The following is a 20,855-nucleotide window of genomic DNA, read 5'->3' as shown; positions in this document are numbered from 1 at the left end:
TCTTTGGCCAATCTTCGGATTGCCTTCCTCTTTTTTCTTCTTTTTTCTCTTGTTATTAGTAGCATTTACTTAGGAATGCACCAAAGCGAGAACGTTTCGGAAAAAATTTACAAAAGCCACAAGTGCACAATTGAAAAAATCAGTTGGAAAATGCTTTTTGCCCTGGTTTTCGACAGCGAAAGAGAGCGAAAAAGAGAAAGAGAGAGAGGAGAGAAATTCGAAAATTCCCGATCGCGAACAGATGTCAAAGTGGTCGAGTTCAAAGGCCGTTTTGCCGAAAATCTTTCAGCTTTTTGGCCCGCATTTTTTGCAACTTCACTGGCTTTCCGTTTTTTTTTGTTTGTTGGCCTGGCCAGCAACAAATTTGCAACAGCCACCGCTACACAGACACTAACACACACACACACACTCACAGGTCGTTTTTGTTGTTGCTCGAAACGGAGTCCGCGTTTTAGTTTAGTTGTTGTACGAGCCGCATGCAAAATTCAACTGTGCCGAGAAAATCGAGATTCGAGCCGAGAGAGCGGCTTAAAAAACAGGTACACAACTATGTGGCGCCACAAAACCCATTGAAACAAGGTGGTCTGGTCACACTATGAGCGATCAGGGTTGCCAGATCGATTATAACACCGAAAGAAAATCTATGGGCTAATTTTATTTAATCTGTTAATTTAATTTGAATAATATTTACTTTCTTTGGTTTATACGTTCTATTTCTTCAACTTAAAGCGTATTTAAACATAAATTCTCATCACATACTTTAAAATCGTTTCCATCCAACCCATATATGTAGTACACTTGAATGTTACGCTAGTAAATTGGTCTTTTTATTTTTTATTAAATCTTGAACGTATACTAGTAAAATATATCTTAGAATAACGCTAATACGATACTTAACCAAATGAATTTGTACCTGAAACGTTGGGTCCAAGTCATCTCGCATTTACAATTCCTCTTCACCGCCCAGGGGAATAAAGGCGGGCAGAGTCCCCAGTTGTGGTCGTCGCTGGAGTCGATTGGATCCCGACTCCGCGGGGTCTTCTTCCTCCATTTCAAGCTCTTCCTTCTCTTTTGGTAATATTGCTTCCGCCGGCTCCTTATGGCCACCAAAGTACCGCGAACTGGTGGGCAAATCCTCTTCCTTGGCCGGCTCCTTCGGGATCTCCGGGATGGCCACAGGTTTACTGCCCTTTTTGGGGTGGGAATTGACAAACCGCTTGGATGGCGCCTTCTTGCAGAATACGCACTTGGACAACTCGCACTTGCCCTGGCGCTCCAATTCCGGGCATGCGAACTCGTGACGCTTGTTGCACTTAAAAAAGCAGGGGAGTTAATAGGTTATCACTGGAACTTTAGACCCGACCAACTTACCTCGGCCGCCAGCGGACAGTAGCCGCGCACAAAGTCAATGCAGATCTCGGCCTTGCGGCTGAGCTTCTTGTGCAGATAGGGGCAATCCTCGCGGACGCAGACGCCGCGCAAATAGTACCGACAGACGGGCATCTTCTCCAGGGTGACATTATGCGACAGCAGGCAGTCGGGTTTGGTGCATTCGCCGCGCAGAAAGCTGAAAGTAGGGGATTTCAAAGAAGGTAACCGCATTGGGGACTTCGATTCAAGAACGCCAACGAAGCTTGAGTACTCCTCGCTTGGCCTGGGACAAACCTGACACAGATGGCGACCTGCCGCTTGTCGTGCAGCTTGCGACACCTGCCGCGACTGTGGGCGGCGCACTTGCCCAGTTTCTGGAAGATGGCACAAGGCACATTGGTCTTCACCAATGACTTGTTGAGCAGCGTCAGACTTCGCTGCCTGGCGGTGATCAGGTGGGCTCGCGACACATGATTCGAGGTGCGTATAAAGACATTCTGGGTCTTTGGTGAAGCCACATAAGTGAGGCCACCGATGTCGATGCGTCGCAGGATGCTACGGTTCACGCTCATCGCGGGAGCAGCAGCTGCCGAGGCTGGAACTCTTGTCAGTCGACAGCCCGAGGGATCTAGAATGAACTTATTGCCGCTGACGAATAGCGTTCTACCGGTTAGGGTACGTTTCACGGTCCTCGGGCTCGCTGATTTCGTTATTCTCGCTGCACTGGCATCCAGCTTGGTTATCTTGTTCTTCGATATCTTCTTGTACATCACGCCGTGTATGCTGACCATGCTGAGGGACTTGTTGTTGCCTAGTTTTAGCACCTGTGGCTTGGCGCTACAAAGAAAGAATGAGAATGAATCAGTTGCTTGGATCTAACAGAGTCGCCTGATAATTTATATAACTATTAGAGCCCTGCATGAATGGATTCGATGAATTATTTTGAATTTTTTGTTTTATTTGAATGAATTTATTAGAATTTTGAGTTTAATAGAATTGAATGAATTTGAATTATGAGTTTATTAGAATTGAATGAATGAATGGCATGAATTCCGAAATATTTTAAACGAAAATTTCTTTTGAAGGGCCATAATTTTGTGATTTAATTTGTAATTTACTATGCAGTTAACATTTATTTGTTAAAAATTGAAGGTACAAAAAAAATCTGGCAAATTAAAAAAATGCATTAAAATTATTCATTCATTCAATTCGAAATGAATTAGAAAAACTTTCAATTTATTTCACATAGAATTGAATTGAAGAAATCAGAAATTTCAATGCATACTATGATAAAACAAAAATGGAATGATTCACGCAGGGCTCTAATAACTATAGACTAGATCATACCTCAATTTCTTGCTGGGTTCCGCCTCGTTGGTCCGTCTCAGGGCGTACTGGCCCACAAACTCCCGCAGAGGCCGACGCTTCTTGACCAGCGGCGTAAAGGTGAGCGATATGGAGCGCACTAGCTTGTACCTCGTGCGTTTGGCAGCTGGACTAGGTGCAGGAGGCTGGGGGGCGGAGACCACTGGCGCAGTCTTCATAGCACCTTGGCGTACAATCTTCCGCTTGGAAATGCTTACCAAAGGAGGCTGCACACGGGTGGAAACTGGGGGAGGAGCAGGAATGGCCTTCACCGGAGCCTTGCGCACCAGACACGTGCTCGCCTTGCTGATGATCTTGGCGGGCGGCGGGGGAGGGGGCGTGACCAGAGCTGGAACCGTTGGAAGGGGAGGATTCTGTTGGTAACTGGAGGCGGAAACCTGTTGCCGCAGGAGCTGTTCGTGCTGCTCCCGCTGGAACTGCTCGTACATGGCCCGCTGGCGCTGCAGGAAGTGCGGATTGATGTGGATCGCGGGCGGTGGCTGCGTTGGCGCCTGGAACGCCTGGAAGGGCATTTGGAAGGGCAGCTGATGCGCAGTTTGACCTTGCAGTTGGAAATTGGGATTAATGTACACCTTCCGCGTCATGGACGGCTGTCCCTCGTCGGCGCTCAGGTGGGGCAACATGTCGTCACTTCCTTGCGTGCTACCTATTGAATGAATCTGTTCCTATTTTCGGTTATTTCTCAACTTTAACACTTAATTCCTATGCTTCTTTGTACTGATTTTTTTGTTACGTGTGTAACATCCATCCCCAGCTGCACTATCGATTAGACAACAATCGAAATGCTGGCAGAAAAAATACCAAACTTAAAAATACTATAGGGGGATTCCCTAAACTGTTGAATTGCTGAATTGTTGAAAATTCAACAAAAAATTTCAGCAATTAAGGGAACGACCCAAAATGGTTCCTGTTGAATTTTCAAACAGCTGTTATTTGTTGAAAAATTTCACGGAACTTAAAGCATGTAAAATTTGATTTATTATTGCTAGTTACTGTCTAAAAGTGTAAAGAAGGTAAAAAGAACCACAAATATGCTTTCTAAGTTGATTTTAAAATAAATAATGCGTACTGGTGATACTAAAATGTTACAGAGTTGCCACGACTTTTAAAAAAAGGTGACAACTCTGGCTTTTCAGCAATTCAACAAAATTTTCAGCAGCCCCGAGGCTGTTGAATTGCTGAAATTTCTGAAAGTTGACTTTGTATGGAACAGCTGATTAACAGCTGACCAAAATTCAACAATTCAGCAATTCATCAGTTTAGGGAATCCCCCTTATATATTATTGTTGAGAATATCAACACGTGTTTTTATTTTTTAAATTGTAAAATTAAATGATGTTCCAATATATAAAACATAGATTAATTTGAAATGATATTTATTCTTAAATTAAACAATTTTTAAGAATTTTTAAATTCAATGATAAAACTATTCTAAAGCAACATAAATTAATTAAAATTTTTTTTTACATTTTTAATAATTTAAATTAAATAAAATACCGCTCTAAATGGTCACCCTAGAAACCGTTCATTGTGAATGGCAAAGCCATATGTTTCGCAAAACGTGGATTTCATTTGGCGAGAACTTTTTGAAACTGGAATTTTGAATTAAAATGGGCAAGGATCGCGGCAGGGGCAGAGGACGCAGGAACTTTCATTCCGGGCCGTACAACAAGAGCAACTGGCGTGGCCAGAAGAGGGATCGCCCCCAAAACAATGGAGGAGGGCAGCGCAACAGGTAAATCTACTATCCTATAAACAACCTTATTGTTAACCGGCTTTTATTTCTTTTTGGTAGAACTACGCCACAGCAGAAATCCACTTTGCGGGAGAACCAAGTGGGCATCACAGAGTTCACAAATCCGGATGCTCCCGGTTTCACGGGAATTCTGAAATCCCGCTTTTCCGATTTTCATGTCAACGAGATTGATAGCTCCGGAAAAGTCCTGGAGTTGAATGATCTAAGTGTTCCAAAGGTGGCCATCGTAGGTTGGTATATGGTAGCTAATCATAATCATCATATTATATATATTAAACATACCATTATATTACAGCTGTTGCCGAAAAGGAGCTGGACAACTGGCGGCAGGAACTGGAGGCAGTGATTGGTCCCGATGTTTGGCAAGACATAGCCAATCTGGCCGAGGCCAAAAACGATCCTAAGATCGAGCAGAAGGTGGAAATTGATGTGACCACGCTGGACAAGGAGCAGCGAACACAAGTGCATCAGCTGATCAAGCAGCTTTACAAGGGAAAACTGCTGTCCACCACCATTGGACAGCAACAGGTTAAGCCAAAGGCAACAGAGGACCCTTCCTTGGAGGAGAAGGATCTTGCTGAGGCTGAAACAGCAGCTCAGGAGGATCCTCAAGTGCCGGCAGAGGATAAGAAGACTATAAGGATAATCAAACCAAAGCCAGGACGCGGTAAGTAAAAGGAATTACCTAGGAAACCCCTTTCTAAAGCCTCCTTTTCAATAGGCGACAATCGCTGGAGCTTTCCCGCCGATTATGTGACCTTCCTGGTGCACAAAACCAATTTGGTTACCAGTGATGTGGCCTCAACTCTCGCAGCGCGATTAAAGTAAGTGGACATTGTTAAAAATCCATAAGAATGTATTAAAAAAGCTTCCTTTTCCTATAGCTTGCGACCCTCGCAGGTGAACTACAGCGGCATCAAGGACAAGCGAGCCAAGACCACTCAGAATTTCTGCATCAAGCGCCGTACGCCAGAGAGCATTTTGAATGCATCTCGCTGCCTGCGGAATGTGCAGATTGGTAACTTTGCCTTCCAGTCCAATACCCTCAAGTTGGGCGATCTTCAGGGCAACCGTTTCCGCATCGCCCTGCGGCACATAGCCAAGGATAAACGGGGCGAGATAGAGCTGGCACTGGAATCTCTGCGGGAGCGGGGTTTCATCAATTACTATGGCCTTCAGCGGTTCGGCAACAGTGCCAGCGTGCCCACCCACGAAGTGGGCGTGGCCCTGCTCAAGAGCGATTACAAACTGGCCTGCGAACTGATCCTGAAGCCACGCGACTCGGACGTGGACTTTATGCGTCCCATACGCGAAGAGTGGTGGACAAATCGCGACTCGGCGGCGGCAGCTGCGAAAATCTACGGCGACAAGTTCATCGAGAAGAAGCTGCTGGACGGTTTGGCCCGGTTTGGGGAATCGGATTACTCTTCAGCTCTGCGGCAGATACCACGCAACATGCTTATGCTCTATCCGCATGCCTACCAGAGTCTGATCTTCAACAGGATTGCCTCTAGGAGGATCAAGGAGTTTGGCCTGAAACTGATACCCGGCGATTTGGTTTATGTGGAGCAGGAGCAGGCGGAGCAGGAGCAGGAGCCGCAGCCGGAGGAATCGGAGGAGCCAAAGGAAGCGGATAATATTGAAGATCATCCAGAGGAAGAAGCCATCGAGGAGGAGTCTGTTTTCAAGCGAAAGGTTCGCCCGCTTACCGCAGAAGACATCGCCAGCGGCAACTTTAAGCTCTCCGACGTGGTTCTCCCGCTGCCGGGACACGACATCACCTATCCGAGCAACGAATGCGGCGTTTGGTACGATGAAATGCTGGCAGAAGTGGGTCTCTCCTCGGATCAACTGAAGCACAAGGAGAAGACCTACGCTTTGGCCGGGGCCTACCGCAAAATGATCATTTCGTCCAGTGATCTCAAGTGGAACTTTAGGTTGTACAACACGCCGGAGGACACGCTGATTGCCTCCGACTGGGAGCTGTTGAAGAACATTCCAGTTACGCCAGAGCCTGCAGAGGCTGAAGCCAAATTCCTGGCTCTATTGCTGGAATTCTCGCTGCCCACGGCCGCCTATGCCACCATGTTTCTGCGGGAACTCCTGAAGCAGGATACCTCGTCAGCCTCGCAAACGCAGTTGGAAAAAGAGGCCATGTCTAGGGAGGAAAGCGGAAAGGAGGAGGAAGCAATGGAGGCAGCCGAAGAGGAGGAGGCTAAGGAGCAGGCCAACTGAGATGCCAAAAATCAATATGCTCGGGAAATCAATTTTACGCGCGCTTCGTATCCAACTTCAAAGCAACCACAACAATAACAATGCGCACGTGAGGACGAGGGCTGTTCTCTCGCATCCTGTGGGTAGCACCCTCTCTCTCTTGCTCTCTCTCTCTCTCTGTGCCCAAGAGAGTCCTTTTGGTCCTGTCCCTTTGGCTGCCATTTCATTCGTTCGGTGGCCAGCAACGCGAAAGCTCGAAACGACGCGCTGCGCAGTTTTCCCAGCTCAAAAGTCCAAGTCGCACGGTTTTCCCCCCAGCGTTCTAAATGAAGAGCAATAACAAATTATTAATTAACAACAAATAACGAATATCCACGCTGCCCCCCGAAAGCCCGAACTTCTTGATCCTGTTCAGCCAGCAAAGAGACTTACAGCAAATACAAATCAGGAGGAGAGCCAAGGTGAATTACCAGTTAAATGTAGCATTTAAACACAATTTGGGCGCGTATTTTGAAAAGTCATTTATTTCAGGCGTAAGAATTATTCGACCCTAAATAATTGTTTTTAATTAAAGAGCGGTACATTGAACCTACAGCCACAGAACTGTACAATATTTTATTTTGACTTTGCCAGCTTATTGATTTTTGTTGTGTGCTTGTGCTGGAAATCAATCGATAATACGGTGTTAATACCAAGAGCAGGGGTTCCGGGAATGGGAAGGTGGCTGGCCGTAGGAGTAGTTCACATAGTGGTTTAGTGCGTCGGGGGCTGGCGGGGGAATGGGCACCAGAGGGGGGCTCCAGGGGTAGTGGCATCAGTCGTTAAGGGTGCACGACGCTCCTCGCTCGTTATGTTTTTGTTTCGGCCCACCACCGCCCCCCTTGGGGAGTCCTCAAATTAATAAACTAAATGCTTGTTTTGGCGTCGTCGGTCCGCCCACCCGAATGGGGGCTTCCCCCCGATCCGATCCAGACATTGGATATTGGACATGTTATTGCTTGCGCGCGCACTCTTTGACTCTTTGACCAGCAGCTCCCAGCAGCTGCGTCATAGTAGGAGTTTTTTGGCGTGGCTGAATTCGATTTTCCATAGCCTTCCACCTGCCCCGCGAGCCAAATACTGATGGCCAACAGTGGATAGATATATTTCTAAAGCATTACTATATTATCCCCTGAATCATGGCTTTATAAATGGGCTTGCCGAGACAAATCTGAGCCTCGTTAGGATTTAAATATTTAATGCTTTGTCATGGGGTTCATAAATTACTTCTTTGTCTTGTTAACACTTCAGGTTATCGTTTCTTTTGATAGAGGGATAAATATTAATTTAAATCTCTTTTTTGCTAGCTCAATAAAAAACTCGGTCAAAGAAAATATCATTAATGTTGTATCCTGTTTTGCATCTATAAACTCAGTAGTCTGGTAGATACAATTAAATTCTTAAATTACACTTATATTAAAAAGACAGATATTTAACAAAAAGCGGTAATTTGAAATCATTCAAACCAAGAAATTTAAAAAGCGAAATATATTTTTGGCTTAAATTTAGGAGGTTTTCTAGTATCTTGAAAATATGAAAATATTTTTTGGAACAAAAACTTTAATTATAGCTATTTAACTTGATTTAAAGCATTAGTAAGCTTGTTATCTAAATTAATTTACAAGTAAATAAGGCTATAACTGTGATGAATTCAATTGGGGTAATATTTAAATAAGTTTTAGCTCAATTTCATAGATATTTTTCAAAACTAGATATAGGAAAAAACTTAATGTTAATTAGTTTTTGAGTGACCTAATATATCCTATCCTGGTAATCTTCCTATATAACTATATCATCGATTTGCTCGTCGTTGAGGGCGCGCAGATTGCATTTGCAGAGGTAGGCCAGAATCCTTTTCTCCGCCTTTACGCGGTTCGCCTCTCCCAGTCCTTCAAGCAGGGCCTCAATCCTTTTCTCTGCTCTCACGGTAGCAGCGGCTGCTGGAGGCTGAGGATTTGCGGGTGGCGGTGGTGCTCCCGCCACGGCCAACTGCTCATCCATGGCCTCCTGCAGCGGATCCTCCTCGTCGTGGACCTCCTCGATGGATTTCAGTGAGTTCCGACTCAAATCCCCTGAATTTCGATGATTAATGGGATGGTGATGAGGCTGCAGAAAGTGCAGATGGGGCAGGAGGTTCCAATCGGAGCCAGTGCCTCCGGACTTTTCTTTGGCCAACTCGCGACGCTGCTTGGCCACCAGATGGTTCCATCGACTGACACAGGCACTAACTAAATTAGCATGCTTAGTAAACATTTTTATTTAGAAATCCTTAGTTTTTTACCATCTGTATTCAAGGATGTGGAGATACTGCGCCAAATCTCCGAGTTCCGTTTCTTGTGGGCTTCATAGGGTGTGCTCCTAAGTTCCCGCTCATAAAGCTTGGGATTAGCCCTGACCAATTCAATAAGTCGCGTGTCGAACTCAGACATTTTAATATTTTCCAAAATAAAAACAAATGAAAATATGTAAACAAATAACTAGCGCAGATCAGAGTGACCGTTATGCCACCTAATGAAGATACCGCTACAAATGCAGGGTTGTTCGACCCTCTACTCACCACTCTTGGGGTGGTGAGGTGAGAATGGGCGATTCAAAAAGGCCACCCCACCCGACTGGCGGCACTTATTGATTTATTTATTGATTTTATCGTTGTGCAGGCGCTGCCGGCCGCAGAGATGGCCGCCGAAAACTATCACCTCAAGTGGGACTCGCACCTCTCCTATCTGAACTCTTCCATAGCCACGCTCTACAAGTAAGTATTATAAATAAACCCCTAAATATTTTAGGTTTCAGATTGCAGTTAAATTAGAGTGTAAACTCTTTTAAAGTTTAGATTTCTATTCATGTTGTAAGCGAAAGCATGGCTTATTTTGTTATAAGTATATACCATTAGTATATATTCATTAAAATATAATAGTTAAATTTGAGGAATTTTTTCATTTATTGTCTTAATAGTTGTTAAAAAACGAACTCTTGCCAAAAGTTAAACTATTTTAAACTCTCATGTTTTTATTTCCCTTTCAGGAACGAGAAGTTCGCCGATGTGGTCCTGTACAGCTCCTACAACAGCAGTGGAATCCCCTCGGACATACCCACGGTGGGCATCTCGGCCCACAAGTTCATCCTCAGTGCTTCGTCTCAGTTCTTCGCCACCATGTTCGAAACGGCACCGATCACAAATCCCAACGGAGTGCTCTATGTGGTCCTTCCGCCGGATCTCAGCCACCGGGCCATCCAGATCCTGGTGCAGTACATGTACAGCGGCGAGGCCACCGTTTCCAACGACATACTCAACGAAGTGCTGCGCGGCGGCGAGATCCTCAAGATCCGCGGCCTGTGCCGCACCAGCTCTTCCAATGGCGGTGGCTCCGGCTCCGTTGTGACCACATCGCACCACCCGCATCCGTTGGCCGGGCATCTGCATCCGCGGGAGGCGAGCGCCATGTACATGTCGAATGGCACACGATCCGCCTTGCAGCCTCCTCCGCCGCCGCCGCCGTCGGCGTCATCCGCCATGTCGGCCCAACTTCAGGGAGATCTCTATGCCAGCAAGCCGGGAGGATCCACAAGATTTGCTCTGGATCATCACCACCACCAACTGACGTCGCACCACAATCACATAAGCCACCATCATCAGCAGCAGCAGCAATTCCGAGGCCTTGGGGTTTCCGTGATGCCCAAGGACTCGCCCGTGATCATCAAATCGCCCAAGATGGCCGCCCACACGGGACTCCTTACGGTGGCCAGCAGCAGCAAGCTGGGCATATCGGTCAACAAGGAGGTGGCCATCGATCCGGAAGACAAGTGCTGCTTTGCGGCTCCCGGGCAGGTTGAAGCCCAGTCACATCCACCGCCATCCACCTCAACCACAGCAACGGGCGGCGGTGGAGGAGGAGGAGGAGGAGCAGGTGCCCCGCCATCCCAGCCCATTTCCATTTGCACGGAGGTCGGCTGCAGCAGCTGTCCCATGACCGCCGGACCAAGTGCCGATCAGGCAGAGACCACCCTGCGAAGGACGGAGTACGAGGAGCAGACTCTGCGGGAACGGAACGAGGTGGGACTGGTCTTTGAGCGACGCCTGCGGAGGGAGAGCGCCTGCGAAAGATGTAAGTCGATAGAAAGAAGTGATTTCTCCAGCACCATATTCTTATTTTTGAAATCATAAAAAGTTTACGGGATTTTAAAAATATTTTTCTAAGATAATGTCATTTACCTCCTCTCTAAAATACCTTTTTGATCGTTTAATAGTTTCTGTATGGCAGTTTCCAAATGAAACTTAAGAATTCGCGTTTTATCAATTTGGTTATTGGATTATTAAGGGGGTGCCAAATAATTAAAGTTTTAATATTCTTTATTATAATAAAAATCTTTTCATCTCTATTTAATTGTATGACAGTTTCCAAATGAAACTTAAGAATTCGCGTTTTATTAATTTGGTTATTGGATTTTATTTAAATAAAAATCTTTTCATCTCTATTTAAATAACATAAATACTAATTACTTGTGTAAATCCTCCTCAGCCCGTGACTACTATGAACCGACCCACTTCGAGCACGTGGTGCCATCCCGCCTGGCAGCCACACCACCGCCACCGCAGCAGCCATCACATCCGCCGACCCTGCGACATCCGCACAACTTCCTGACCATCAAGCAAGAGCCGACCGACTGGAGCAACAACCCACCAAATGCCTCCAATGCGTCCAACAACAACAACCTGGAGGAGGGGCCATTGGCATCGCCCAAACAGCCTCTGGACTTTAAGATGTCCGCCGTAAAGCTGGAGGTCAATAGGGACCGGGGAACACCCTCGGAGGAGAACGAGGAGCACACGCTGCGCGATTACAACAACTTCAAGCAGCTGCTGGTCTGCGAGATATGCCAAAAGTCCTTCGAGGACACCAAGATGCTGGTCCGCCACCTGGGCACACATGCCGGCGATCCGGCGGGCGGGACGGAGAGGAACCTCCTGCCATCCAGTGCCAGCGGGAGTACGGCGACCGCCTCCAGCAATCTCGCCCTGCGAACGGTCAAAACCTATGTGCCAAAGAAACGACGCCGAGTTTCGGTGAGTTGGCATTATCTAATTTCGATCTTATTACCGGAATAGAAAAAATGTTTTAAAGAACTGTACATTTATGGATTTTTAGCTATTTTGAAATTAAGTCTACGATCTTTTACAAAAATATTTTCGGAACCTAATTAGAAAAAGTGATAATAAGAAATTATGATTTAAATGTATTTTTTCATCTAAGAACTTAATAGTTGTATATTTTATTTTTAACCATTAACAAATCAATGTCAGATCTCTATTGTTCTTGAATAATGATCAATTATAATTATAAAACTGTTTTGGGTTAATATATATTAGAGCTTACTTAAATTGTCCAATTATGAAAAGTAGTATCATACATTTCTAATTTAGAAATTCTAAAGTATTTTGTATCTTAATTATATTTTTATTATTTTTTTGCAGCAACAGGAGAACAATATGGATCACGATCACGTCACCCTGCTCTGCGATTTGTGCTCCACGTGAGTAGAGTTAATAAAATGTATGCCAAAAATAATCTAAGTTTTATTTCCCTTCTCAATCCATAGATCCTTTGATACGCCCGCGGAGTGGGTGCGTCATATGAACAGCCAGCACACGGAGATCGAGTTGGCGATGTTCAACAGCAAGAAGGACGGCGAGCAGAAGGGGTGTGTGTCCTAAGGGCTAGCGAGAGCACTCTGATGAACTCTGTTCACTTGCAGCCAGCAACGACAGCCGGCGACCAGCAGCTCTTCCACAGTGTCCACCAGCCAAATGCAGCCAAAGTATCCCAGTTCCACCGCCACTCGATCGACGCAGTCGCTCATGCTGCACAAGATTAGCAACACTGATGCAGTGGCCGCTGCAGCAACATACCCATCTCCCGGAGCATCCACCACACCGAATACCTAAGGATCGTCATCATGGATCCTTGGGTTTTAGAAGTAACGCCAACATCAAAACCAAATTGGCTCGAACTGGATAATCGCTGAAGAATTCGCGTCAGCAACATCAAAACACCAATTTGTTCGATAAATTCAAGTCGTTCCAGTAATCAAAAAGAGAGAGGGGTGTTTATAATGCAACAGCAAGAACCGTGATCAAAATGCAACCAGTTTGCATATTTTATAGAGCAACAAACAAAATACAAAATCGCAAAAAAATTAACGAAACTGTAAACGAAACTTAGAATCGGAATCGTCAGGCAACGATGCAAAACAAAACAATATGGAAAATTTGAAAACGAAAGCAAAAACAACATTTAACTCAAGTGTGTAGAATTTTTTTAAGTGTACGTATTTACTTAGTTTTAGCTACTTACTCCCCATGTAATTACTGTAACAACATCGCGCAATTGATACGAAAAAGATAACTATACAATTTAATCATTTGAAGTGTACGAATAATTTGAATCTTTTTTATCAGCGGACATTGACAAAAGAAAATTTTTAAATTAATCTTTGATTTTTTAATACAAATGAAATTCGAAAAGGTTCCATTCCATCCAATAACAGCGGATAGATTAAAATACTTTTGATAAACAATTAACAATCATTCTGTATTACTTTCCATTTTGTTTGCACTTTTTATTTTTCGAATGTAATAACTGATAACTACTATTTTGTACGACGCTATCGCGGCTTTATGATGTCAGCAACTCTGTTGTATATGTACTTTTTTATATTTTTTATAAGGCTTCAATAGAAATTTCGAGAACTTTTTTGTAAATAGGTTAAGTTTTATTTTGAAATCCGCCGATCGAAACTTTTTGCAAAAAGTTCATGAACTTAAATCTCTAAATGTATGTGTAGTAGTTGGAAGTTCAATTAAAAAACTCCCCCCAACCATGTAAAAATATATAATATATATACGAAATATATATATATTTACAAGCAGGCGTGATTATTAACAAACTAAGTAGATGTATGAACAATGCAGGAGGAAAACTGTTTCTTCCCCAAACAAAAAACAAATCGCAAAATGTAGCAAAGCGTTTTAACTTGAAATAAACGTCTACGATGAGAAATCGTTTTTAAAAGCGACCCCGAAGAGCAGACAAAATTCTAAGAGTCATGTTGCGAAAAGCTCGAACCTGATTATTCGCCGGCTGTATAAATACAGAGCGTCGTCGAAGAGAAAATTCAGTTTGGAAACGAACGTCGAGTTGATTCAACATTTAAGTGAATTTTATTTGTACTACGTTTAAATTTTTTAGCAAAAAACAAAATGAGTTCTACTAAACATTTCGCCAAAGGTAAGAGAAAATTACGCGTTTTCGACGGTAAGAGATCGTTTTAGCCAAACCAAAACAAGTTCTCCAACATTCCACGGACTTTACAAACAATGATGTGCATAATTTCACGATGTTAAGCAAATAAGAGCGCAAAATGGAGATTTTTGGGTAGAAAGACAGTTTAATTATATTTGGTAGATGATAAATATATTGAATCACGATTTCGTATTTTAATCATTTACCCAGAGCGTGGTAGAACTGTAGAAAAACAGATATTGGTGGACATAACATTTTAAAATTGAATTTTAAACTAGTTTTAACTTTTATTTCAAATTTTTTTATGAGTCAGTACTCCAGAAAAATATATGTCATATCCAAAAACAATTTTCTTTTAGTTTTAACTTTTATTTTAAACCTTTTTATATGAGTCTAGTACTGTTCAGAATTTGAATAAGTTAAAATCATCAAATCAATCAATATAGTTTTATTAATTTATTCCTTAATTATCAGCTTTTACTTTGACCCCTTTAGTATCAAAACATCCATAATATTTACTCTTCAAAAAGATAACGTATCAATGAAATGTTTGCCATATCACGTCTGGCCCTATCAACTCAAAGTCAATGACTTGCTATACTTGTAGTACAGGGGCGGTTTCATGGGATTTCCGAACTTCATAACTGACTAATCAATATAATGATGATGCACTTAGAATTTTACTAATAAATCTATATTTTTAGGGTCCGCGAAGCCTGTCCTTCCTGAAGACGGACTCCTTCGTCTGTACTCCATGAGGTTCTGCCCCTATGCCCAGCGAGCCCATCTCGTCCTGAATGCCAAGAAGGTGCCCCATCACACCGTGAACATCAATCTCACCGAGAAACCAGAGTGGTTGGTGGATGTGAGCCCCCTGCTGAAGGTTCCTGCTCTGCAGCTGGTGCAGGAGAAGGATCAGCCCTCTCTCATCGAATCGCTGATCATCGCCGAGTATTTGGACGAGAAGTACCCGGAGAATCCGCTGCTGCCCAAGGATCCTTTGAAGAAGGCCCAGGACAAGATCCTGCTGGAGCGCTTCAGCGGCATCACCAATGCCTTCATGAAGATCCTGACCCAGAACACCGGTCTGGAGGATTACTGGGTGGCTTTGGATATCTTTGAGGAGGAGCTGACCAAGCGGGGCACTCGCTTCTTTGGCGGCGACAAACCCGGCTTCGTGGACTACATGATCTGGCCGTGGTTCGAGCGCCTGTCTGTGATCGAGCTTAAGCTTCCGCAGGAGTATAATTTCGACGAAAAGCGCTTCCCCAAGATTACCCAGTGGATTGCCCTTCTGAAGGCGGATTCGGTGGTCCAGTCTTTCTATGCCACTCCTGAGAACCATAACGAGTTCTGGAGGACCCGCAAGGCCGGAAATGCCAGCTACGATCTGTTGGCTTAGATTAGTGCTATAAATTAATTTAAAAGAAAGATCAAAATATCAACAAAAAAAAAATAATATCAAAAAAATATTTAAAGCAAAAAAAATTACAAAAGAGTAATGAAAACATAAAAAATAAAGACAAACAAAGAAAACAAAAGAAAATATTTGCATTTTTATAATTATAATGCAATAATAATTATAATTAATGGTTTATAAAAATAAATAAAAAATAAAAATGAAAATAAATTTTTAGTTTTCTTAGGCTTATGAATCCAAATAAAGGATTATTAGAACATGGCTAGATTGACTCAACTGGTAAATTAAAAATGAAAATAAATTTTTAGTTTTCTTAGGCTTAGGAATCCAATTAAAGGATTATTAGGACATGGCTAGATTGACTCAACTGGTGATCCTAACCAAGAATAAATAAATATATTTAATTTATACAGTCGAAAAACTTTTATTATGTAGTGCTATCTAAAAGTCTGCTTATTAAAAATTGACATGAAATGTAGAACGATTTTACATTATTTAAGATCAATTTTAATTTGATTTGCTGCCAGGTAAATTTGACCTGGCCGAAAAGAGTATTTCATGTAAAAACGAAATGGGTTTTGCATGACCTGAAATTTACAAGGCCATATCGATTTTACGGGAACATGCTTTTTGTGTGAACGTTAGATTTCAAATGTAAAATATACAAAGATATTTATATTTTCAAAACGAGTTGTAAGCGTATTGTGAGTTCCAAAGAGGCTTCACTGCATCCACCAGGTTGGGTATGTGTGTCAGCCACAAAGGTTGCCCCGGCCACCAAGTTCAGCCGGGTAAGTGAAGCTACCCGACGAAGGGCATCCAGTCCCTCTTTATATACGACTCGCCGAGCAATCGCTGTCATCACTTGCATCTCCAGACCAGAGCACGCACATCATGAGCAACGGCAGGCATTTGGCTAAAGGTGGGTGGAACCCTCAACTCCAGATATCCATGGATATTAATGAATCTTCCCCTGGCACAGGCTCACCCACGCCGGATGTGCCCGAGGATGGCATCCTGCGGCTGTACTCCATGCGCTTCTGTCCCTTCGCCCAGCGCGTGCATCTGGTGCTGGACGCCAAGCAGATCCCGTACCACAGCATCTACATCAATCTCACAGAGAAGCCGGAGTGGCTGCTGGACAAGAATCCGCAGGGCAAGGTGCCGGCTCTGGAAATTGTCCGTGAACCAGGACCACCTGTGCTCACGGAGTCGCTGTTGATCTGCGAGTATCTGGACGAGCAGTATCCACTGCGGCCGCTTTATCCACGCGATCCGCTCAAGAAGGTGCAGGATAAGCTGCTGATCGAGCGATTCGGAGCGGTGCTGGGTGCCTTCTTCAAGGCCTCCGATGGCGGCGAACTGGAGCCCTTCTGGAGCGGCCTGGACATCTACGAAAGGGAGCTGAGTCGTCGCGGCACGGATTTCTTTGGCGGCGAGCAGACGGGCATTCTGGACTACATGATTTGGCCCTGGTGCGAGCGTCTCGAGCTGCTCAAGTTGCAGCGGGGAGAGGAGTATAACTACGACGAGGAGCGCTTCCCGCAGCTGGTTAGTAGATCTAGGGATTCTCTAGGTAGTATACAATTATTACATATTTTCCAGACTCTGTGGCTGGAGCGCATGAAACGGGATCCGGCTGTGATGGCCTTCTACATGGAGGCCGAGGTCCAAGCGGAGTTCCTTCGCACTCGCAGCTTGGGTCAGCCGAACTACAATCTGCTGGTCAAGGATGCCTAAGGCACTTGGTTTATTTGAATTGTTAGCTTGGAATGAATAAAACTTAAAGGCAGTCCAGAAACCATTTGGAAATTTAGAGCTGGCCTTTGAAGGCTATATCGTACTGGGGTTTTCCCAGGGTCTTGGACTTCTGGAATTCGGCGTGGAGCTGGACATCTATCGCCGTCTTTTGCACAGCCGCATCCTGAGCCACTAAATCACGCCATTTGAGCTGAAACAATGGGGATTAGAAATAGAGATCTTCTTGAGTAATTCCATTATTTCAAACATACCAGCTTCTCAAATCTTTTCCCATCCAGTTCATACTTTTGCTCCGTGGTGATTTTCATGCTGGGAAAGCGTTCGAACCAGGGCCATATCATGTAGTCCACAATGCCAATGGTCTGGCCAGCAAAGTAGGGGCTTCCCCTTTGGGCCAACTCCACCTCAAAAACCTCCAAGGCGTTCTCAAACCTTTCGATAGCATCTGCCGGTGCATTGGGATTACAGGTCAGCACGGGGTAAATGGCACTGACCACCGGGGCAAAGCGTTCGATGAGAATCTTGTCCAAAGAGTCGTGGCTGAGGATATTGCTGATCCAGGTACTCGGCTATGATGAGGGATTCCACGAGGGTGGGCTGATCCTCCACTCCCGTCAGCTGCACGGCGGGCACTTTGCCCAGTGGACTGTACTCCTTGTACCACTCCGGCTTCTCAATCAAATCCACGTAGATCTTGTGATGCGGAATTTCCTTGGCTGCCAGCAGGAGATGAACCCGGTGGCTGAAGGGACAGAAGGCCATGGTGAAGTAACGCAGGACGCCATCTTCGGGCAACTCGGGTTTGGTGGAACCTGTAAAGTCAAGAAATTGTTATTAATTATCAATGACTGGAGGAGTAACCCAAATCCCAGGTGGAGATGCAAAGATATCAGTTATATCAGTGGAGTACATATATGGGTTTAATGTCTTCTCGCTAGGCGCTTTCACAATCTAAGTTTAAGTATCTCAATTCCTGTTCTACAGGCTGGTATTTGATCCTCTACAAGGGCTCGAAGGCGACATCATAGTTGGGCTTGGCCTCATGGCGGGTACGCATGAACTTGGCATGGATCCTGGGATCCAAGGCGGTGGCCTTGACCGCCTCATCCTGGGCCACCAGATCGCGCCACTTTAACAGATTCTGATAGCGCGTCTTGTCCAGTTCGTAGGGGACATCCAGGGAGTACTTGAGAGCGGGGAATCGCTCGAACCAGGGCCAAATCATGTAGTCCACAATGCCGATCTTCTCGCCGCCAAAGTAGGCCGATCCCCGCTTGGTAATCTCCTGCTCGAAGACATCCAGAGCGGTCTCAAAGTTCTTGATGGCATCGGCAGGTGGATCCTTCGTAAAGAACACGGGGTAAATGGCACTGACTGCCGGGGCCAGGCGTTCGATAAGGATTCTGTCGAGGGCCTTCTGCAGCGGATCCTTGGGGAAAAGGGATCCCTCCCCGGGATACTGCTCGTCCAGGTACTCGGCAATGACCAGCGATTCCACCAGGGCGGGTTGTCCTGGCAGCTGAGGCAACTGGATGGCCGGCACCTTGCCCAGAGGACTGTAGTCGATGTACCACTCGGGTTTCTCGCTGAGATCGATGTAGACCGTGTGGTGGGGAATCTTCTTGGCGGCCAAGACCAAGCCGGCACGCTGGGAGTACGGGCAGAATCTCATCGAGTAGTAGCGCAGGACTCCGTCCTCGGGAATTTCCGGCTTGGGGGAACCTGTTGATGGGTGATTTGTGACGTCAGCGGAAAGTTTTCCATTATGCTTGGGGCTAAAATTAAAACTCTATCTGCGGCTAATTTACGCCTCTCGTGATGGGGGGTGCAGATAAAACTATGGAATCAATTGGCGACTTTTGCCGCGTCACTATCCCGGTGACCTTGAAGTGCCCCCACTCACCCCTCTTGAAGTGCTTCTGCGGCAGGGCCATTGCGCTAACAATTTTAAGATAATTCCTTGGGCGAGAAATGTTGGTGGAAGAAATAGTTCCAATCGAGTGACAACGAATGGAGACTCGGCGGAACCTTATATAGTGGGCGGAGTACATATATATATACGAATATATCGAATAGGTCCACCGATTGTTGCGCGGGCGACTTTAAATTATTTAAACCTTAATTCTTCTGTAAATTTAAGTAGCGGAAAATTAATATTATTTAACTTTAAGTAAATGAAACTTGATCACTATGAAACTTAATAAAGCCTTTATTTATTATTATAAATGTTGAGTATAATAAACCACATTTTAAAAACAAATAGTTGCAAATATTATTATTTTACTTGCTTCGAAAAGTCTTTTATTTTTTTAACAAATTAATAATGTTAGAATATAAAATAAAAATCTCTTTATTTAATAACAGTGAAAATGCATTTATTTATTATTCAATCACATTAATGCTGCCATGTATAAGTACAATCAAAAATCAATCTCCATATAATATGTACATTTAATGCTGAGGTGTATATTGATGACTACTCCAATTTAGCACGCTTGGCCGCGTTACTGAAACAATATAAATAAATCAGATATTTACCCATTATATATAGTTTCTATAAACCTACTATAGCATATTGTAATCCGCATTGCCCGCTCGACGGGAACTCATGTATTTGGCATGGGTCTGCCCATCCAGATAGAAACATTTGACGGCGCGATCCTCGAGCATCAAGTCGCGCCACTTAAGCTGGAGTAGAAAATCCCTGGTTAATTACAATAAATTTTCAGAAACCTATACAAAACCCACCAAAATGGCAAAACGTTCCGGATTCAACTCAAAATTAGCACCCAAGTTGAACTTCAAGGAGGCAAAGCGCTCGCACCAAGGCCAAATCATGTAGTCCAGCATTCCCGGGCTGGAGCCACCAAAGAACTTGGTTCCACGTTGCTTCAGCTCCTCCTCGTAAATATCCAGTCCGGCGTAATGATCGGTGTCGCCCAGCTGGTCGGGATTATCGTGGAGCACCAGGCGGTAAAAGGCGGTGATGAACTGCCCGAAGCGCTCGATCAAAATCTTCTCCTGGGCCTTCTTCAGCGGATCCTTGGGATAAAGCGGCACCTCCGGATACTTCTCGTCCAGGTAGTCGCAGATTATGAGCGACTCGATCAGCACGGGATTTCCCGGCTCCTTGACGAGCTCCAAGGCCGGAACCTTCGAGGAGCTGCTCACCTGCGGGAACCACTCGGGTTTCTCGCGCAGATTAATATAAATGCTGTGGTGAGGGATCTGCTTGGCGTCCAGCACCAGGTGCACACGGTGTGCATAGGGGCAAAAGCGCATCGAGTACAACTTGAGCACCCCATCGTCCGGGAAAATGGGCCTTTCCGATCCTGGAATAGAGATTTGCGATTTACAATTTACCCTGTGATAACAGTTGACCGTTCTTACCCGTGGTTAAATGCTGAGTTTCGCTCATTTTGGGAAAATAATAATAAGGTGGGTTAACTGTTTTGTTTTTTTTTGGGGAAACTTATCGGAACTTGACAGTAAAAGTTAATGTTATTCGATTACAAATCGAACTAGTGTAGGACCGTATATAGTAAATATTTTATCAATTATTAAAAATCTTTGATTTAAAATTATAATTTTAAAAATATATAATTTT

General features: G+C 44.5%; 8 protein-coding genes across 12 annotated transcripts; 4 read left to right on the top strand and 4 right to left on the bottom strand.

Annotated features, from left to right (window-relative positions):
- Window positions 1-805: 805 nt before the first annotated feature.
- On the bottom strand, window positions 806-3,516 carry ZC3H3 (Zinc finger CCCH domain-containing protein 3). The gene is made up of 4 exons (XM_017137070.3): window positions 2,719-3,516; window positions 1,666-2,208; window positions 1,372-1,567; window positions 806-1,312 (listed from the first exon to the last, which is right to left on the bottom strand). Exons 1-4 carry the CDS (start codon window positions 3,378-3,380, stop codon window positions 944-946), a joined length of 1,770 nt encoding a protein of 589 aa, XP_016992559.2. The 5' UTR covers window positions 3,381-3,516; the 3' UTR covers window positions 806-943.
- A 770-nt stretch (window positions 3,517-4,286) lies between these two features.
- Pus7 (pseudouridine synthase 7) lies at window positions 4,287-7,330 on the top strand. Its single transcript, XM_017137010.3, has 5 exons — window positions 4,287-4,492; window positions 4,553-4,743; window positions 4,809-5,180; window positions 5,235-5,337; window positions 5,398-7,330. The coding sequence occupies exons 1-5, from the start codon at window positions 4,368-4,370 to the stop codon at window positions 6,746-6,748; spliced, it is 2,142 nt and encodes a 713-aa protein (XP_016992499.2). The 5' UTR covers window positions 4,287-4,367; the 3' UTR covers window positions 6,749-7,330.
- LOC108054163 (broad-complex core protein) lies at window positions 7,074-12,710 on the top strand. Of its 2 annotated transcripts, none has more exons than XM_070214614.1 (7): window positions 7,074-7,188; window positions 9,424-9,518; window positions 9,791-10,872; window positions 11,287-11,831; window positions 12,246-12,298; window positions 12,365-12,466; window positions 12,521-12,710. In XM_070214614.1, the coding sequence occupies exons 2-7, from the start codon at window positions 9,442-9,444 to the stop codon at window positions 12,708-12,710; spliced, it is 2,049 nt and encodes a 682-aa protein (XP_070070715.1). In that variant the 5' UTR covers window positions 7,074-7,188; window positions 9,424-9,441. The 2 variants fall into 2 exon arrangements, with proteins under 2 accessions (XP_070070715.1, XP_016992500.2); XM_017137011.3 differs by having other exon boundaries at window positions 12,240-12,298.
- LOC108054165 (transcription factor Adf-1) lies at window positions 8,422-9,270 on the bottom strand. The gene is made up of 2 exons (XM_017137013.3): window positions 9,048-9,270; window positions 8,422-8,994 (listed from the first exon to the last, which is right to left on the bottom strand). The coding sequence occupies exons 1-2, from the start codon at window positions 9,193-9,195 to the stop codon at window positions 8,546-8,548; spliced, it is 597 nt and encodes a 198-aa protein (XP_016992502.2). The 5' UTR covers window positions 9,196-9,270; the 3' UTR covers window positions 8,422-8,545.
- A 1,223-nt stretch (window positions 12,711-13,933) lies between the features above and the next one.
- Window positions 13,934-15,573, top strand: GstO3 (Glutathione S transferase O3). Its single transcript, XM_017137012.3, has 2 exons — window positions 13,934-14,052; window positions 14,772-15,573. The coding sequence occupies exons 1-2, from the start codon at window positions 14,025-14,027 to the stop codon at window positions 15,467-15,469; spliced, it is 726 nt and encodes a 241-aa protein (XP_016992501.2). The 5' UTR covers window positions 13,934-14,024; the 3' UTR covers window positions 15,470-15,573.
- Window positions 15,574-16,014: 441 nt separating this feature from the next.
- On the top strand, window positions 16,015-17,282 carry se (sepia). Of its 2 annotated transcripts, XM_070215104.1 has the most exons (3): window positions 16,021-16,409; window positions 16,470-17,038; window positions 17,093-17,282. In XM_070215104.1, exons 1-3 carry the CDS (start codon window positions 16,382-16,384, stop codon window positions 17,225-17,227), a joined length of 732 nt encoding a protein of 243 aa, XP_070071205.1. In that variant the 5' UTR covers window positions 16,021-16,381; the 3' UTR covers window positions 17,228-17,282. The 2 variants fall into 2 exon arrangements, with proteins under 2 accessions (XP_016992539.2, XP_070071205.1); XM_017137050.3 differs by having other exon boundaries at window positions 16,015-17,038.
- Window positions 17,283-17,566: 284 nt separating this feature from the next.
- On the bottom strand, window positions 17,567-19,275 carry GstO2 (Glutathione S transferase O2). 2 transcript variants are annotated; one of them, XM_070215105.1, is made up of 2 exons: window positions 19,152-19,274; window positions 17,567-18,060 (listed from the first exon to the last, which is right to left on the bottom strand). In XM_070215105.1, exons 1-2 carry the CDS (start codon window positions 19,180-19,182, stop codon window positions 17,711-17,713), a joined length of 381 nt encoding a protein of 126 aa, XP_070071206.1. In that variant the 5' UTR covers window positions 19,183-19,274; the 3' UTR covers window positions 17,567-17,710. The 2 variants fall into 2 exon arrangements, with proteins under 2 accessions (XP_070071206.1, XP_016992538.2); XM_017137049.3 differs by lacking the exon at window positions 17,567-18,060 and adding an exon at window positions 18,142-18,970 and having other exon boundaries at window positions 19,152-19,275.
- Window positions 19,276-19,597: 322 nt separating this feature from the next.
- Window positions 19,598-20,787, bottom strand: GstO1 (Glutathione S transferase O1). Of its 2 annotated transcripts, XM_070214407.1 has the most exons (4): window positions 20,639-20,787; window positions 19,997-20,580; window positions 19,815-19,936; window positions 19,598-19,755 (listed from the first exon to the last, which is right to left on the bottom strand). In XM_070214407.1, the coding sequence occupies exons 1-4, from the start codon at window positions 20,664-20,666 to the stop codon at window positions 19,725-19,727; spliced, it is 765 nt and encodes a 254-aa protein (XP_070070508.1). In that variant the 5' UTR covers window positions 20,667-20,787; the 3' UTR covers window positions 19,598-19,724. The 2 variants fall into 2 exon arrangements, with proteins under 2 accessions (XP_070070508.1, XP_016992457.2); XM_017136968.3 differs by lacking the exon at window positions 19,598-19,755 and having other exon boundaries at window positions 19,814-19,936.
- Between the last annotated feature and the right edge of the window lie 68 nt (window positions 20,788-20,855).

Source organism: Drosophila takahashii, chromosome 3L (genome assembly GCF_030179915.1).
Source record: "Drosophila takahashii strain IR98-3 E-12201 chromosome 3L, DtakHiC1v2, whole genome shotgun sequence".
Taxonomy (NCBI): Eukaryota; Metazoa; Arthropoda; class Insecta; order Diptera; family Drosophilidae; genus Drosophila; species Drosophila takahashii.
The sequence above is the reverse complement of the archived record's forward strand: the minus strand, read 5'-3'. Positions and strand labels throughout refer to the sequence as shown.

Bases quoted from the DNA above. Each gene is read 5' to 3' on its own strand.
- GstO2 (XM_017137049.3), bottom strand. From the start codon at position 19,182: ATGGCCCTGCCGCAGAAGCACTTCAAGAGGG. The intron at 18,971-19,151 runs GTGAGTGGGGGC...ACCCATCAACAG, and splicing joins GCAGAAGCACTTCAAGAGGG to GTTCCCCCAAGCCGGAAATT.
- LOC108054163 (XM_017137011.3), top strand. From the start codon at position 9,442: ATGGCCGCCGAAAACTATCACCTCAAGTGGGACTCGCACCTCTCCTAT. The intron at 10,873-11,286 runs GTAAGTCGATAG...AATCCTCCTCAG, and splicing joins GGAGAGCGCCTGCGAAAGAT to CCCGTGACTACTATGAACCG. The intron at 12,467-12,520 runs GTGTGTGTCCTA...GTTCACTTGCAG, and splicing joins AAGGACGGCGAGCAGAAGGG to CCAGCAACGACAGCCGGCGA.
- GstO1 (XM_070214407.1), bottom strand. From the start codon at position 20,666: ATGAGCGAAACTCAGCATTTAACCACGG. The intron at 19,937-19,996 runs GTGGGTTTTGTA...TTTCTACTCCAG, and splicing joins CGGAACGTTTTGCCATTTTG to CTTAAGTGGCGCGACTTGAT. The intron at 19,756-19,814 runs GTAGGTTTATAG...ATATTGTTTCAG, and splicing joins GCGGATTACAATATGCTATA to TAACGCGGCCAAGCGTGCTA.
- Pus7 (XM_017137010.3), top strand. From the start codon at position 4,368: ATGGGCAAGGATCGCGGCAGGGGCAGAGGACGCAGGAACTTTCATTCC. The intron at 4,744-4,808 runs GTTGGTATATGG...ATTATATTACAG, and splicing joins TCCAAAGGTGGCCATCGTAG to CTGTTGCCGAAAAGGAGCTG. The intron at 5,338-5,397 runs GTAAGTGGACAT...CTTTTCCTATAG, and splicing joins ACTCTCGCAGCGCGATTAAA to CTTGCGACCCTCGCAGGTGA.
- se (XM_017137050.3), top strand. From the start codon at position 16,382: ATGAGCAACGGCAGGCATTTGGCTAAAGGTGGGTGGAACCCTCAACTC. The intron at 17,039-17,092 runs GTTAGTAGATCT...CATATTTTCCAG, and splicing joins AGGAGCGCTTCCCGCAGCTG to ACTCTGTGGCTGGAGCGCAT.
- ZC3H3 (XM_017137070.3), bottom strand. From the start codon at position 3,380: ATGTTGCCCCACCTGAGCGCCGACGAGGGACAGCCGTCCATGACGCGG. The intron at 1,568-1,665 runs GTTTGTCCCAGG...CCCTACTTTCAG, and splicing joins CAGGTCGCCATCTGTGTCAG to CTTTCTGCGCGGCGAATGCA. The intron at 1,313-1,371 runs GTAAGTTGGTCG...TGCTTTTTTAAG, and splicing joins ACTGTCCGCTGGCGGCCGAG to TGCAACAAGCGTCACGAGTT.
- GstO3 (XM_017137012.3), top strand. From the start codon at position 14,025: ATGAGTTCTACTAAACATTTCGCCAAAG. The intron at 14,053-14,771 runs GTAAGAGAAAAT...CTATATTTTTAG, and splicing joins TACTAAACATTTCGCCAAAG to GGTCCGCGAAGCCTGTCCTT.
- LOC108054165 (XM_017137013.3), bottom strand. From the start codon at position 9,195: ATGTCTGAGTTCGACACGCGACTTATTGAATTGGTCAGGGCTAATCCC. The intron at 8,995-9,047 runs GTAAAAAACTAA...ATGCTAATTTAG, and splicing joins CACATCCTTGAATACAGATG to TTAGTGCCTGTGTCAGTCGA.